At 44.2% G+C, this 13041-nt stretch overlaps 1 protein-coding gene across 1 annotated transcript in view; it reads right to left on the bottom strand.

The window, feature by feature from the left end:
* PYGL (phosphorylase, glycogen, liver) overlaps positions 1-13041 on the bottom strand; it is a 52683-nt gene that overhangs the window by 14066 nt on the left and 25576 nt on the right. Inside the window, exons 8-20 of the mRNA XM_018054351.1 lie at positions 11920-12063; positions 11307-11399; positions 10474-10620; positions 9972-10135; positions 9372-9486; positions 8205-8306; positions 7906-8053; positions 7743-7801; positions 7499-7640; positions 4465-4672; positions 3413-3547; positions 2908-2974; positions 4-176 (exon numbers count right to left, since the gene is read on the bottom strand). Coding sequence (XP_017909840.1) covers positions 4-176; positions 2908-2974; positions 3413-3547; positions 4465-4672; positions 7499-7640; positions 7743-7801; positions 7906-8053; positions 8205-8306; positions 9372-9486; positions 9972-10135; positions 10474-10620; positions 11307-11399; positions 11920-12063 — 1697 coding nt within the window. The remainder of the gene's footprint in view (positions 1-3; positions 177-2907; positions 2975-3412; positions 3548-4464; positions 4673-7498; positions 7641-7742; positions 7802-7905; positions 8054-8204; positions 8307-9371; positions 9487-9971; positions 10136-10473; positions 10621-11306; positions 11400-11919; positions 12064-13041) is intronic.

Genomic DNA, 13041 nt, shown 5'->3' with positions numbered 1-13041 from the left:
TACTTTCCATTGGCTTTGTTCGCCCCACCGCTGGGTTCACTGGACAGGGAAATCTTTATGTCAGAAGGCTCCATGTTCCAGATGTCCCGGGCGTACTCCTTAATCGTTCGGTCACTGGAGAATTTCCCCGAGGCGGCTATATTTTTGAGGACCATGATGTTCCAGGCCTTTGGATTCTGTAAATTACACACGCATCTAAGGCCCAGGGCCTGAGTGCACACCAAGCTGTGTGACAGGCATCAGGCCAGGCACATCCAAGAGTAATTCAGGGGGAAGTGACAGGAGTAAGCTGTAATGAGTCACAAGGACACGTGTTTCACAGCTGGGAGCTGGATAGGCAGCCTGTGCTGTTCTCCTATTTAAGATTGTTGTGCTGTGCTAAGTTGCTTCAGTCGTGTCCAGCTCTTTGCAACCCTATGGACCATAGCCTGCCAGGCTCCTTTGTCCATGGGGCTCTCCAGGCAAGAATACTGGAGTGGGTTGCCTTGCCCTCTAGGGTATTTAAGATTATATTTCTCTAAAATGAAAAAGAAAGTATTTTTCACTCTCAGAGAAACCTTAATTGATCATTTCTGCCATAGTTACAATGTTCTAGCATGTAAGCTGTATTTCCTATCTTCATTTTGAATGAAGATATCTCAGCTTCCTTTAAACTCCAGGGGAAAGGAAGGGACTAACTTCCATTGTCTGCTAGATGCCATATAAGAAATTTACCCTGTGGCTCATGGTCAGAGCTCAAGAAACACTACTTTAGAATGTTAGCTGTCACACAGGCAAACAATCCCAAAGGAGACTTTATTCACTGAATTCTCTTTCCTCAGTTTTTTCTGAAGGTAGATACTCCAATAGGTTTACACTGAATCCCAGATACTCCACTGGGGTTTGAAAACAGGACCAATTAAGGTTTTAACTTAAATAAAAAATATATGACTATATATCTAAATAAAATACATCTCTCATAATTTTATGTAAAAAAATATAAGCTATTTATTTTACAGCCTCGTGATTTTGTAAAGGACTCTAAGAAGGAGTTTGATGGCAATGACTAGAATATTATTTGAAAAAGATAGCAATGCATTAAAAGCACTTAAAACAAAAACTAAAACTGTGAGTCTGAAACTATTCACACTTCGGAAACTTACTAAAATAAGAAGAGAATAAAGGCTTCCTTTTTTCATGTTCTTTATTTAAGGGGATAATGACTAGACTTCCCAACCACATGGGCCATGTTTTCTACGCCTCAACAGTGCAATTATTGTTAAGAGTAAAAGCTGCAATTTGCACGAACAAGAAAGTGGAGCGGAATGTGGGGCCTCTAGGTGGGCATCCCTTGGATCAGGGCCATTATTTTAACAGAAGGGACTACTGTGCAAACCCCACATTCACATTTGTGCTTACGCTCACGTATATTTTCCTTTCCTGCTCTGTTTCACTTCTACTTTTTTTCCTCAACATTCTTTCCACACACGAGCATGGGTTGAGGGCAAGAGGAAGAAGCTGGAGGTGGCCATTCTCCTCCTCTGTCTTTGCGTTCCCAGAGGCCGTGTGTGGCTGCTTTCTCCAGTGTTCCAGGAGCTGGAAGTGAGCTCCTCTGCTTAACTCCAGCACTGCCTCTGCTTGGGAAGCATGTAAAATTGGCTTATATACACTTAAGGGGGGGCTGGGATATGCCATAAAGCAGTATGGGCCTTGAATGATCCTATTTTAACACTCCAGTGGGATATCTGGGATGACTGTAGGAATCGCCTTGTCACCTGGCTTTGGAAAAGAAATATAAATGTCAGTGAAGTAGGTTTCTGTTGTAAGCAGTTACTGGTATGTCCAAAGGGCAGGAGGGGGAGATTGTAGGAATTTCCATGGTTCTGCTATATAGTGGCTTTCTAGCTGGGGAGCAGAAATGGGGACTGTATGGGCAAGAAGCCAGCGCTGGAGTCTTGGCACAGGGCCAGCTTCCTCCTGTATCTGTTCTTTTGTGGTTTCTGCAGTTCGCTAAAAGTCTTTCCTATCAGAGATGATCACCTTTCCATATGCTTACCAAATGTACCTAGAGGGTTGGGCTATTTGGTAACGATGCATGATTTTGCATATGGAGGGTTCCTCACATGGTTCTAGCCTTTTTCTCTTCTCTTTCCCTCCCTCCCTCCATCTCTCTCTCTCTCTCTTTTCCTTAGTATAGTCTTTCTTGTTTCATTCCTTTTTTAAAAAAATTCAAATATGAACCCCCCCCCTTTCCGTCCATTTATATTCTGTTCATATAGCACCACTCCACGGATAGTCCAGGAGAGGTACTTATTTTGCAACTTTCAGATACCCTCCAGTATTCTAAGGCTCAGTCTAAGAATCCCTTTAGCAGATTTTTCAAATGCTGACAGTGATTCTACCCACTACTAGGTCAGAATCCCTGAGGGCAGTGGGCATCTGTACTTTGAAAAAACTGCCTGGTGACTCTGATGTGCTTCTGCTTAAGGGCCCTGGCACCAAGGAGGCTCCTTGAGGGGCCACGGCTTTGTCCCTGCTGGGTCTCAGTGTCAGCACGGTGCCTGCCTTGGAGGAGGCACTGGTGTCTCTCTGCTGAATAAATGAGTGGGTAAAGTGAGTATTTAACTTGGCTTTATACTCTTTAGTTGCTAGGACATGCTTGCTACATGGTGGGTGCTCAATAAATACCAAATAATTTGTGACTTTTTATTTGGATATTAAAAAAATTTACAACTGCTACTGAAATGTCAAATCCCAACCTTGCCTGAACTTGGGAACAGTCCAGTTTTTATCTGAAAAACCAACATTGCTGCCTCACTTCCCTTTTTTGATTGGTTAGTGGGGCCCTGTTATTTAGAAAAAGAAACTAAAATTTTAATGAACAGTAGTAAACTGGCATCGTTTGTTAAGTCTCAGCCTTGAACTCACCATGTACAGCTGGCTGACTTTTTCTTGACATTTGACGTAGGCTTCATAGTCTGCAAAAACTTTAAACCTGTTTTTGTGATTAAAAGGAAAAAACAAAGCATCAAAAACTTCATTAACAGATGTGTGTTCAGATTCCATTTAAAATTCTCTTTTGCTTAATGACAAGCATGGCTAGCTTACCAGTCTGATATTTCTGTTTGTAAGGGTTTCAATCAGCCCTCAACCTTTCTATGGGTCTTTCCACAAGTAAGAATGTTATCACATGGATGCATTTGAAAGCTGGGTACACCACAGGAAGGAGGAAACGAACACCAGATTTGTGGATCTTATTCTTAAGTCTTCCTAGCATTGTTAGTGGAGAATACCTACTTTTTCTTTCTAAGCCTAAATTAGTTTATCAGATCGCAGATCCATGCTAATCTACATGGTTATGTTATAGTTGATTTAAGAAGTTCTCATCCTTTTTCCATGGCCCAAGTAGCACCATCTTCTTGTGGGAACTCACCTGTCATGATAAAACAGCATGTTGACTAAGTCTTTGAAGAGGTCAGGCTGCTTGGGAGAAAAAAATCCCTTGTCAATTTGATCAATGGCCAGCTTCAGCTCTGGAAGTGCCTCATAATATTCTTTTGCGTCATACCTGTGGGGTAGGTGGTGGGGGAATAATAAGAAAAGGTTCTGTTAGTGTTTGTGATTAACAGCACACTAGATGGTACATTAGTTGTGAAAAAGGCATTCAAAAATACTGGCATTTATAGTCATAGAGTTCAACAGGAGTATAAGTATAAATAATATTTAACTAGATCCTGATATTTTTCCCCCACTAAATTTGATTAGTTCCTTGTAACCAAGACACTAAGGACAATAGATAATAAAAATCCTAGTCACAGAGCAATAGTCTAATCTGGTAAATAAAGTAAGATTCATTTCAAACAGACTTTATGACTCTAAACAAACAGGTGCTTTTTGGACCCACAGATCCCCAGATATGTTGCTACTGGGCAAAAGTTTACTTCCAAGGGCTGGGAAGTATATTTGACCTCCTCCAAATTTTGTGATTCCCATGGTTCCTTTGAGTGGCACTCTTTATTTACTTCTCATTTGAATCCAGGTTAATAAACTTATCCAGATACTTAGCGGAACAAGTATTCTGGGTGCTTCTATACAACCAGGCCTATTCTCTACTGCCTTTTAGTCCATCTCTTAGAGACCTTAAAGGAACACTAGATGGTTAAATTATAGGCAAAACTTCAACTCCACACTGATTCAGTTTTTTGATCAAAGTAAAAATCACAGATGAGGGCAAAGTGAGTAGCTCACAAGGCCAGCTCTGCCACAGCTGGTAGCAAATAGCAAGGAGCCCGTGTACCTGTGCCCAAGCTCCTTTAGCTTTCACATGCTGGGCAAAGGCTTAATCTGCAGTCAGGAAGGTCCCCTGACTTATAGGAGATGTTCTGCAGCCATGTCCCATGTGACCCAACTTGATGGGACACCTGGGTGGGGGAGGCAGCCTCCTGGGGGGATATACATGCTCAACAAGCAGGACTGCCCTCTCACCCTTTCTTGTCCAAAGCAGCCACGTCCTCTACTCTCATGCCGAAGATGAACAGGTTCTCTTCCCCGGCTTCCTCGGCCATTTCCACGTTGGCCCCATCCATGGTCCCGATGGTCAGGGCCCCATTCAGCATGAACTTCATGTTGCCTGTCCCTGAGGCTTCGGTGCCTGCGGTGGAAATCTGCTCCGACAGATCTGTGGCTGGAATGACTGCAAGCAAGGCGTTAGTGATAGAATGAGTGGTTCTGTCTCTCTGGATCTGCTTATATAGTATCTAAGCATTCATCTAGCTGGTCTGTTTTGATCATTAAAGTAGTACATGCACATTAAGATAAACATTCAAATGGTGTAGGATGGATCTCATCCTTCCCCTCAACTCTAGCAACCACTCTTGCCCACTTCTGATGTGTTATCTTGGTGGTTATGCCCACAACGCTAAATAGGTATATGCTTATATTGTAGTACAGTTCATGGGGTCACAAAGAGTCAGACATGACTGAGTGACTAACACACTTTCACATTGTCTCTCTGCTACAAAAGTTGACACTACTGTGAAATAAAATTCAATTTTATGGCAAGACAAGACAAATTTAAACAAGAAAAATTTTTTTTCTGCCTTTTAGTCTCCTCTCTCCCCTCTACTGTGCATTGTGTATCTTGGATTATGCATGGACCATACCTCTCCATCAGCAGAAATATCCCCATAGAATGTAAACTGATACAGCCACTATGGAAGACAGTATGGAAATTCCTTAAAAAACTAGGACTAAAACCGCCATATGACCCAGCAACCCCACTCCTAGGCATATACCCTGAGGAAACCAAAACTGAAAAAGATACACGTACCCCAGTGTTCATTGCAGCACTATTTACAATAGCTAGAACATGGAAGCAACCCAGATGTCCATTGACAGATGAATAGATAAAGAAGTTGTGGTACATATACACAATGAAGTATAACTCAGCCATAAAAAGGAACACATTTGAGTCTGTTCTAATGAAGTGGATGAACCTAGAACCTATTATACAGAGTGAAGTAAGTCAGAAAGAGAAAGAGAAATATCACATACTAATGCATATATATGGAATCTAGAAAGATGGTTCTGATGAATTTATTTGCAGGGCAGCAGTGGAGAAACAGACATAGAGAATAGACCTATGGACACAGGGAGAGGGGAGGAGAGGGTGAGATGTATAGAGAGAGTAACATGGAAACTTACATTACCATATGTAAAATAGATAGCCAATGGGAATTTGCTGTATCTCTCAAGGAACTCAAACAGGGGCTCTGTGACAATCTAGAAGGGTGGGATGGGGAGGGAGAGGGGAGGGAGGTTCGGGAGGGAGGGGACATGGGTGTACCTATGGCTGATTCTTGTTGATATATGACAGAAAACCACAAAATTCTGTAATGCCCTTCAATTAAAAAATAAAAAGAAATATCCCCATAGAGAGCAGCATGTTCCTAGCACCAACAAGACAGCTCCTTAAAAGATAACATTCCCTCTTGATCTTGTTAGGACCTGATGACCTACAACTTTGTACTTGGCAGATCTGGATTGTAGAAACTGTCATTAATACGGCATTTAGTGTAGAGCTATGTCTCAAAAAAAAAATTTATAGACCTGCTTTGACTTCTAATGGGTGGAACAGTTCTCAGAGCTTTCTGATCTGCAGTTCCTGGGTTATAATCCTCAATTTGGCTTGAATAAAATTTTCCATTTCTTTCTTAGATTGATTAATTTTTTCATACACCTTATACTTTTCTTCTCCCCCGTCTTTCATTCAGCTTCTGTTATGGTTTTATTTCTTCTATTTGATAACTTTATAGAATGAATATTGAAACTTCCATTTCTTGATCCTTAAAATTCAGAATCTCTCCTTTAGCATCTGAGGAAACTGGATTGTGTCATGCCTGTTACTTCTTATCACCTTCCTTCCACTTTGGAAGGAAGCATCTGCCTGGAATGCAGGAGACCCGGGTTCGATCCCTGGGTCAGGAAGATCCCCTGGAGAAGGAAATGGCAACCCACTCCAGTACTCTTGCCTGGAGAATCCCATGGAGGGAGAAGCCTGGTAGGCTACAGTCCATGGGGTCACAGAGTCAGACACGATTGAGCGACTTCACTTCATTTTACTTTACTTCCACTTTGACTGCAGGGAAATAAGCCACAGGCAACTGAGGCATACCTGTGGCTTGATTCACACAGAAATACTGCCTGCAGCATCCTCCCCACCCCACTCAATATAAAGCATAGGGCTTTGAGAGCTTATTTGTGGATTAGATATATCTTCATTTGCATCCATAAGAATCTGCCTCTTTGTTCTTTATGCAGACAGTTCTTAAATTGTAACATCAGAGGACCCAAAAACACCTCAAAAAGAGAAAGGTCCCTTTTCAATTTGGGAAAAGGGTAAACACACAGTTGGCACCTGCATGTGGATGATGCTTTGTGATACAAACAAGTAAAGGTCCCAGGGGAAGAGAAAGGGATGTGGCTTCTTGCCAGTCGGGCTGTCCCCAGGTGGGGATGCCAGGCTAGTTCTGCGTGCCTGTCTGAGGCACATCTAAACGTAGGGCTTTGGCAGCCTGACACAAGTCCTCACTCCCTGCTGCCACCTGAACAAATGACAGCCCTTCTTTCCAAGAAGTTTCCAGAACAATACCTGGGGACTGGGGAATTGGTGTTCCACTGCAAAACAGGGGCTGGGAACTGAAGGGCTCTTTTTGCTTTTGTAGAGCGCAGTCTGCACTTTATCAAAACCTCAGGGCCGCCTCCTCCAGCACCCAGCTTTGACCAGCAGAGAATAAAATGTGCTTGCAAATGCGACCTCTGATGTGGACCCTGGGGACACTCACCTCAGTGTCAACTGGGCCACCTTAAACATTCTTAGCCTAGGGTCTTATTCTGCCTAAGAATGGCACCTTCTATCCTAAGTCACAGGCTCCCGAGGCCAGTGGCTCCATTTTCCTGTAGTATGTGATCCATCCCTAGACTGTGACCCGGCCCCCATGGTTCGTGAGGACCGCACTACCTTTTTCTGCAAGAGACACTCTGTAGTTTTCCAGGAAGATGAGTTTCAACTTGCTTCCAACCATAGGGTCATTGTTCACCACCTCTGCCACTGATGTGATCAGCTTTATGATAAGTTTGGCCATGTAGTATCCAGGGGCAGCCTTGGGGAAGAGTGTGGACATAAGAGAAGGCAGGCATGAGGAAGTGGAGAAACGGCAAGAGAGGAGAGCCCCCACGTCCCCAGGGAAGAGAATCAAACTTACTTTGCCACCGATTATAACTGTTCTGGGCACGAATAGCTTCTTTGGGTCTTTCTTAATGCCTGAAAAAGATGGAGATAGGGGATGGAATCGATGACGGTGGACAGCAGGGGTGCTGAGACCCACACCTCTGGGGGGCTGTCTGGGGGCTGCAAGGCCGACTCACGGTTGTACATGGTGACCACGTGCAGGCAGTTCAGGAGCTGTCTCTTGTACTCGTGGATCCGCTTCACCTGCACGTCGAACATGGAGGACGGGTTGATCTTCACTTTGTACTCCTTCTCCAGGAACTGAGAAAACTTCAGCTTGTTCTCCTGTTGAGATAGAGCCTGGGGTCAGAGCCCTTGAGACTCAGAAGGAACCGGTGCAGGGGGTGGTGGTGGCGGTGGTGGTCTGTTTTTAAACACTGGAGCATAAACCCTCCAAGTCAGTGCCCAGGAAAGAATTCGTGCGGGGAAGCCTCACCTGCTTCACGTTGGAGATCTCGCGGAGGAAGATGTCGTCGCCCAGGAAGCTGTTCAGCTTCGTCAGCTGGCTCAAGTCCTTCACGTAGTCCTCCCCAATTTTCTTTCAATTTAAAGCAAAAGGTGACTTTAATCAGAGAGGGCCGCCAAACCCACATGAGCAGTTTCTATCCATCTGTGGTGGGTGCTCACATTCCTAAAACTCATCTACACCCCACAGCACAGAGAAAGGCTTGACTCACAGAAGATGCTAGAAATGCCGTGTGGGAAGAACACTGGCTAGTTCCTCACAGGCAGTTTCTCTGGGTTTTGTTGTGTAGTCACTCAGTTGCATCTGACTCTTTGAGGACCCCATGGACTGTAGTCTGCCAGGCTTCTCTGTCCATGGGATTTCCCAGGCAAGAAAACTGGAGTGGGTCGCTATTCCTCCTTCAGGGGAACTTCCTGACCCAGGGATGGAAACCACGTCTCCTGCATTGGCAGGTGGAGTCTTTGCCATTGCTGCTGCTGCTGCTGCTAAGTCGCTTCAGTCCTGTCCGACTGTTTGCAACCCCATAGACGGCAGCCCACCAGGCTCCCCTGTCCCTGGGATTCTCCAGGCAAGAACACTGGAGTGGGTTGCCATTTCCTTCTCCAATGCATGAAAGTGAAAAGTGAAAGTGAAGCCGCTCAGTCAAGTCTGATTCTTTGTGACCCCATGGACTGCAGCCTACCAGGCTCCTCTGTCCATGGGATTTTCCAGGCAAGAATACTGGAGTGGGTTGCCATTGCCTTCTCCGTCCTTGCCATTGAGCCACTGGGAAAGCCCATTAATTTCAGTGGTATTAAGTGTTAAAAACAGAAAATCTACAAAAAAGGGTGACAAAAACTCAGTCATTTATATGATCTTTGTTATCCTCTTTTATTAAGTAGGGGTATCGCCTGGGTATCATGAGTACTGTTAACCAGGGCTAGTTACATAATGTGTGGGGCTTCCTTTTCTGAAATTAAGATTTTTAAGATGGCTACAGCAGAAAATGAAACCAAGCACAGTGCACGTGGGGCTGCACAAGATGCTGGCTTGCGCCTGAAGCCAGCCCTGCTGCAGGCTGGATTAGCAAACTGTGAGTGTGCTCCCTGCCTCCGCATTCCAGTCCTGCCCAGCTTCCCCTCAGCACTCCCCGGTTACCTCTGCTATTAACTCTGCCAGCCCCGGGTTGCAGAGTAAGAGCCAGCGCCTTGGAGTGATCCCGTTGGTTTTATTCTGAAACTTGTCTGGTTCTAGCTCACTAAAGTCCTTGAATCTGGAGACAGAAGAGATACATCACTGAACTTGGCTGGAATGGCAGGTTCCTGCATGCTGGATGAAGCTCAGAGTTACATTTAAGCAGCACAGTGTAGGCTTAGAAAGATTAAACAAAAGTGTAGGGAGGGGCTGACAGCAGCTACAGCTGTCATTCTAAAAATAAATCCATTTGCAATTCAAAATAATGACAAGAAAAAAAATCTAAATCACCCCCATATGATTTCCTGTCACTGACATATAGATCAGACTTTTGAGCAGAATAAGAATAGTTTTTTTTGCTCCTAAATCTAGAATTAGGATGGTTAAGAGAGGAAGGTCTTTTCCTTTTAGAGAATGGTTCTTTGCATAGGAAAACAAAACAAAACAAAAACTTTTAAACATTTCATGGGGCCTTTCCTCATCTCCAGTGGTAGCCCTGCCTTTACTAGTGCTGTTCTGTTACTGAGCAATGTGAGACCCACTGCGACGGGGACGGAGGCTCACACTTGGGTCTTCACGATGTCTGAGTGGATTTTAGCCACGCCGTTCACAGCGTGGGAGCCCACGATGCAGAGATGGGCCATGTTGATCCTTTTGATTCCTTCCTCTTCTATCAGAGACATCCTTCTCAGACGGTCAACATCTTTAGGAAACAAGGCAGCAATTTTCTAGGCAAAGGAAGAGAAAGGCCTTACTGATCACTCAGGTTTCTGACAACCCTGGGTAACATCATTCACTTCCCAACCAAAACCTTCCATGCAGTAAATACAAAACCTCACTCCCACAGAGAGGTGCTGGGATGTTAGCCCTGGGGAGATGCCATCCCTCCACTTCACAATATTTTCAAAAAGGTGTTGTTAACAGAGCCCCACCCAGACTTGAATGCTTTTGATGTATCAATGACAGAAAGATGTTTGGGCCTCAAGTAAGAGGGAAGACTGTAGCTACCCTTAACATCTCTAGACCTCCTTCTCCAAAGGGTTATGAATCTGTCAAAGTGACTTACATCTAAGTGCTTCTGATTTATCTCGTAAATGATTTGCAAATGTCGAGGAAGCAACTTCTCCACCAGCTCTACAGGCCAGCGCTCCAGGGCTTCTGGGAGCACCGTGTGGTTGGTGTAGGCGAAGGTCTTCTGGGTGATCTCCCATGCCTGGGGGACAGGGGGTTGGGGTTAACGGGGTAGCGTTGTGTGTGTCAGCTGCTTCCCTCTACAGAGAGGCTGCCCGTAGGTGCACCCCATCCCTCAGGCCAAACATTTCCTCAACTCTGGCCTGTCTGCCACAGGACGATTCTATCTGCATGTATACTATTAGTAGGTTCCTGAATGGTATAGGTAGTGGGAACATGTTTTCTTGGGGGTGGAAAAAAAAAAGCAGCAAAACTGTCCAATAAAACTTAACATAGCATGCTGATAAATCTTCTCTATTATCCTAACTTGTCTTTTATTTATTAAATAGACAAAATTTGAGGAATAAAGCTTAAGCAATGTTCTGAGAAAGTACAAAGTATGATTAAATTCAATGGGGACACTTTCAATTAGCTCTAATCTGAGGCTAGAGAGTTTAATTTAGAATCCTTTTAGACAAAGAAATGGGAAACACAATATAAGCCTTGATACAGCTACTGAGCTGTGTCCCATTAGCAAGGTGTTTATTTCTTAGTCTTACTCGCTCCAAGAACTGAGAAATGTCAGCACCAGTGCAAAGTTCACCTTTCCTTGTTGTAAGTTATCAACAGTGACTTATTTTAAAAACTGTAAAACGGAGCTTTTGGCAAAATCTCTCAATCACAGATATTCTGGTCACTCAAAAGAAAAAGAAGCCAAACTCTCCAGACCTTGGACCAGGGCAGTTTTTCAATATCCACAAAAATCCTCATCAGCTCAGGGATGGCAAGTGCAGGGTGGGTGTCATTCAGCTGGATGGCAACCTATAAGGGGAAAGGAGAGCAACATGAAGGTGGCCGGCGGCCCATCTCTGTCTTCCTTGTCCTTATCCATACATGCACCAAACAAGCACCTACCTTTCATGGAACGCTTGAAGTACACTGTAGCTACGCAACTTTTTAAACAGTTGAAGTCGATTTAAAATACTGTGTCAGTTTCAAGTGTACAGCATAGTGATTCAGTTATATATATATATACACACACACACACACATTTGTTTTATAGGTTCTTACAAGCTATTAAGTAATTTCCCCATGCTATACTGTAAATCCTGGTAGCTTATCTGTTTTATGTATAGCAGTGTGTATCTGTTAATCCCATAGTCCTAGTTTGTCTCCCCTCATCTGCTTCTGTAACCACAAGTTTGTTTTCTACGTCTGTGAGTCTGTTCTGTTTTGTATACAGATACTCTGATTTTTTAGCACTGAGACAGCTGATGAGTAAGTCTGATGGAAGTCTTGATCCTCCCCGTGATTCCCACCTGCATTCAGACTGAGTACTTGCCTGATCTGGGAAGGCATCAAACGCAGTTTCGGCGCTATTGCTGGAGTCAAACTTGGAGGCTTTGAAACGTCGGATGACATCTTGCAAGGTAGCAGCCACCACAAAATACTCCTGCTTCAATCTTAGCTCCTTCCCTTCAAAAAACTTCAAGCCAGAGAGATTGAGTGAAAGAGCTCACACTAGGAGTGGCCAAAACATGACTGGTATCGCCTGCTGAGGGGCCTATAACATCTAGGGGATGTCTGGTGGAAGGTGGCAGGTTGAAGGCCAGGCATTAGCCTCCTGGAGCTCCATGAAAATGACAGTAAGGATTTTAGAAAGGCATACTGATAAAGGATGAAGGGAATGGAGAGAAGACAACAGCAACAACTTTCAGAAGCTGAAAAACAGATGGATAAATGGTAATTGAGCCAGAATATGCAGGAAAGCTGATTCTTGACCTAGTGGGGAAAAGCCAAAGGAACAGCCCAGTGTACACATCGAAGCTCCCCAAAGGCCCAGAACCTGTCAACATTGTGTGCCTTTAGACATAGGGATGAAGAGGGGGTAAAAAGTTAGTTGAGAGTCTAAGAAGCCCTTGGCCTCAGACCTCATCTCCAGTTCCCTCAAATGAACAGTCTCCTTTGCCACCTCAGGCAGAAGGTGGAGATCTATTCCCTGGAGATGGTTAAGCAGGTGCAGGTGGAGGCAGGAGTACCATCCCACACTAAAATGGGGGAAGAGGGTTCAGTGAAAGTGTATGTACTGAATGCTGGTACTTTCAGCCTTCTTCTCCCAACCAAATTTGAGAACACAGGCAGTTAGTGTTAATTCCACTGAGGAAGACAGCTGCAAGCATCTTCTCCAGGGAATCTGGCCTGCCCAGAAGAGAGAAACTGAAGACATGGACATGCAGAGCTCCACCAGGAAATGGCCCCAACAGGCCACAGGACAGTGAAGCCAAATAGATAAATCCCAACCAGAAGTACAGAGCTCCCCAAAGCTTGCCAGTACCTCTTTCTTTTAGTGGGCACTTTAGGGCCATTAGCCATCTAAGAAAAGCTTCCAAAAGATGTTGAAATAATAAAAGTTAACTTAGAAGAAACAGAGATTAAAGAACGATTATAAGACTACTATCAATAA

The sequence above is a fragment of the Capra hircus genome, chromosome 10 (assembly GCF_001704415.2).
Source record: "Capra hircus breed San Clemente chromosome 10, ASM170441v1, whole genome shotgun sequence".
In the NCBI taxonomy this organism is placed as follows: domain Eukaryota; kingdom Metazoa; phylum Chordata; class Mammalia; order Artiodactyla; family Bovidae; genus Capra; species Capra hircus.
The sequence above is the reverse complement of the archived record's forward strand: the minus strand, read 5'-3'. Positions and strand labels throughout refer to the sequence as shown.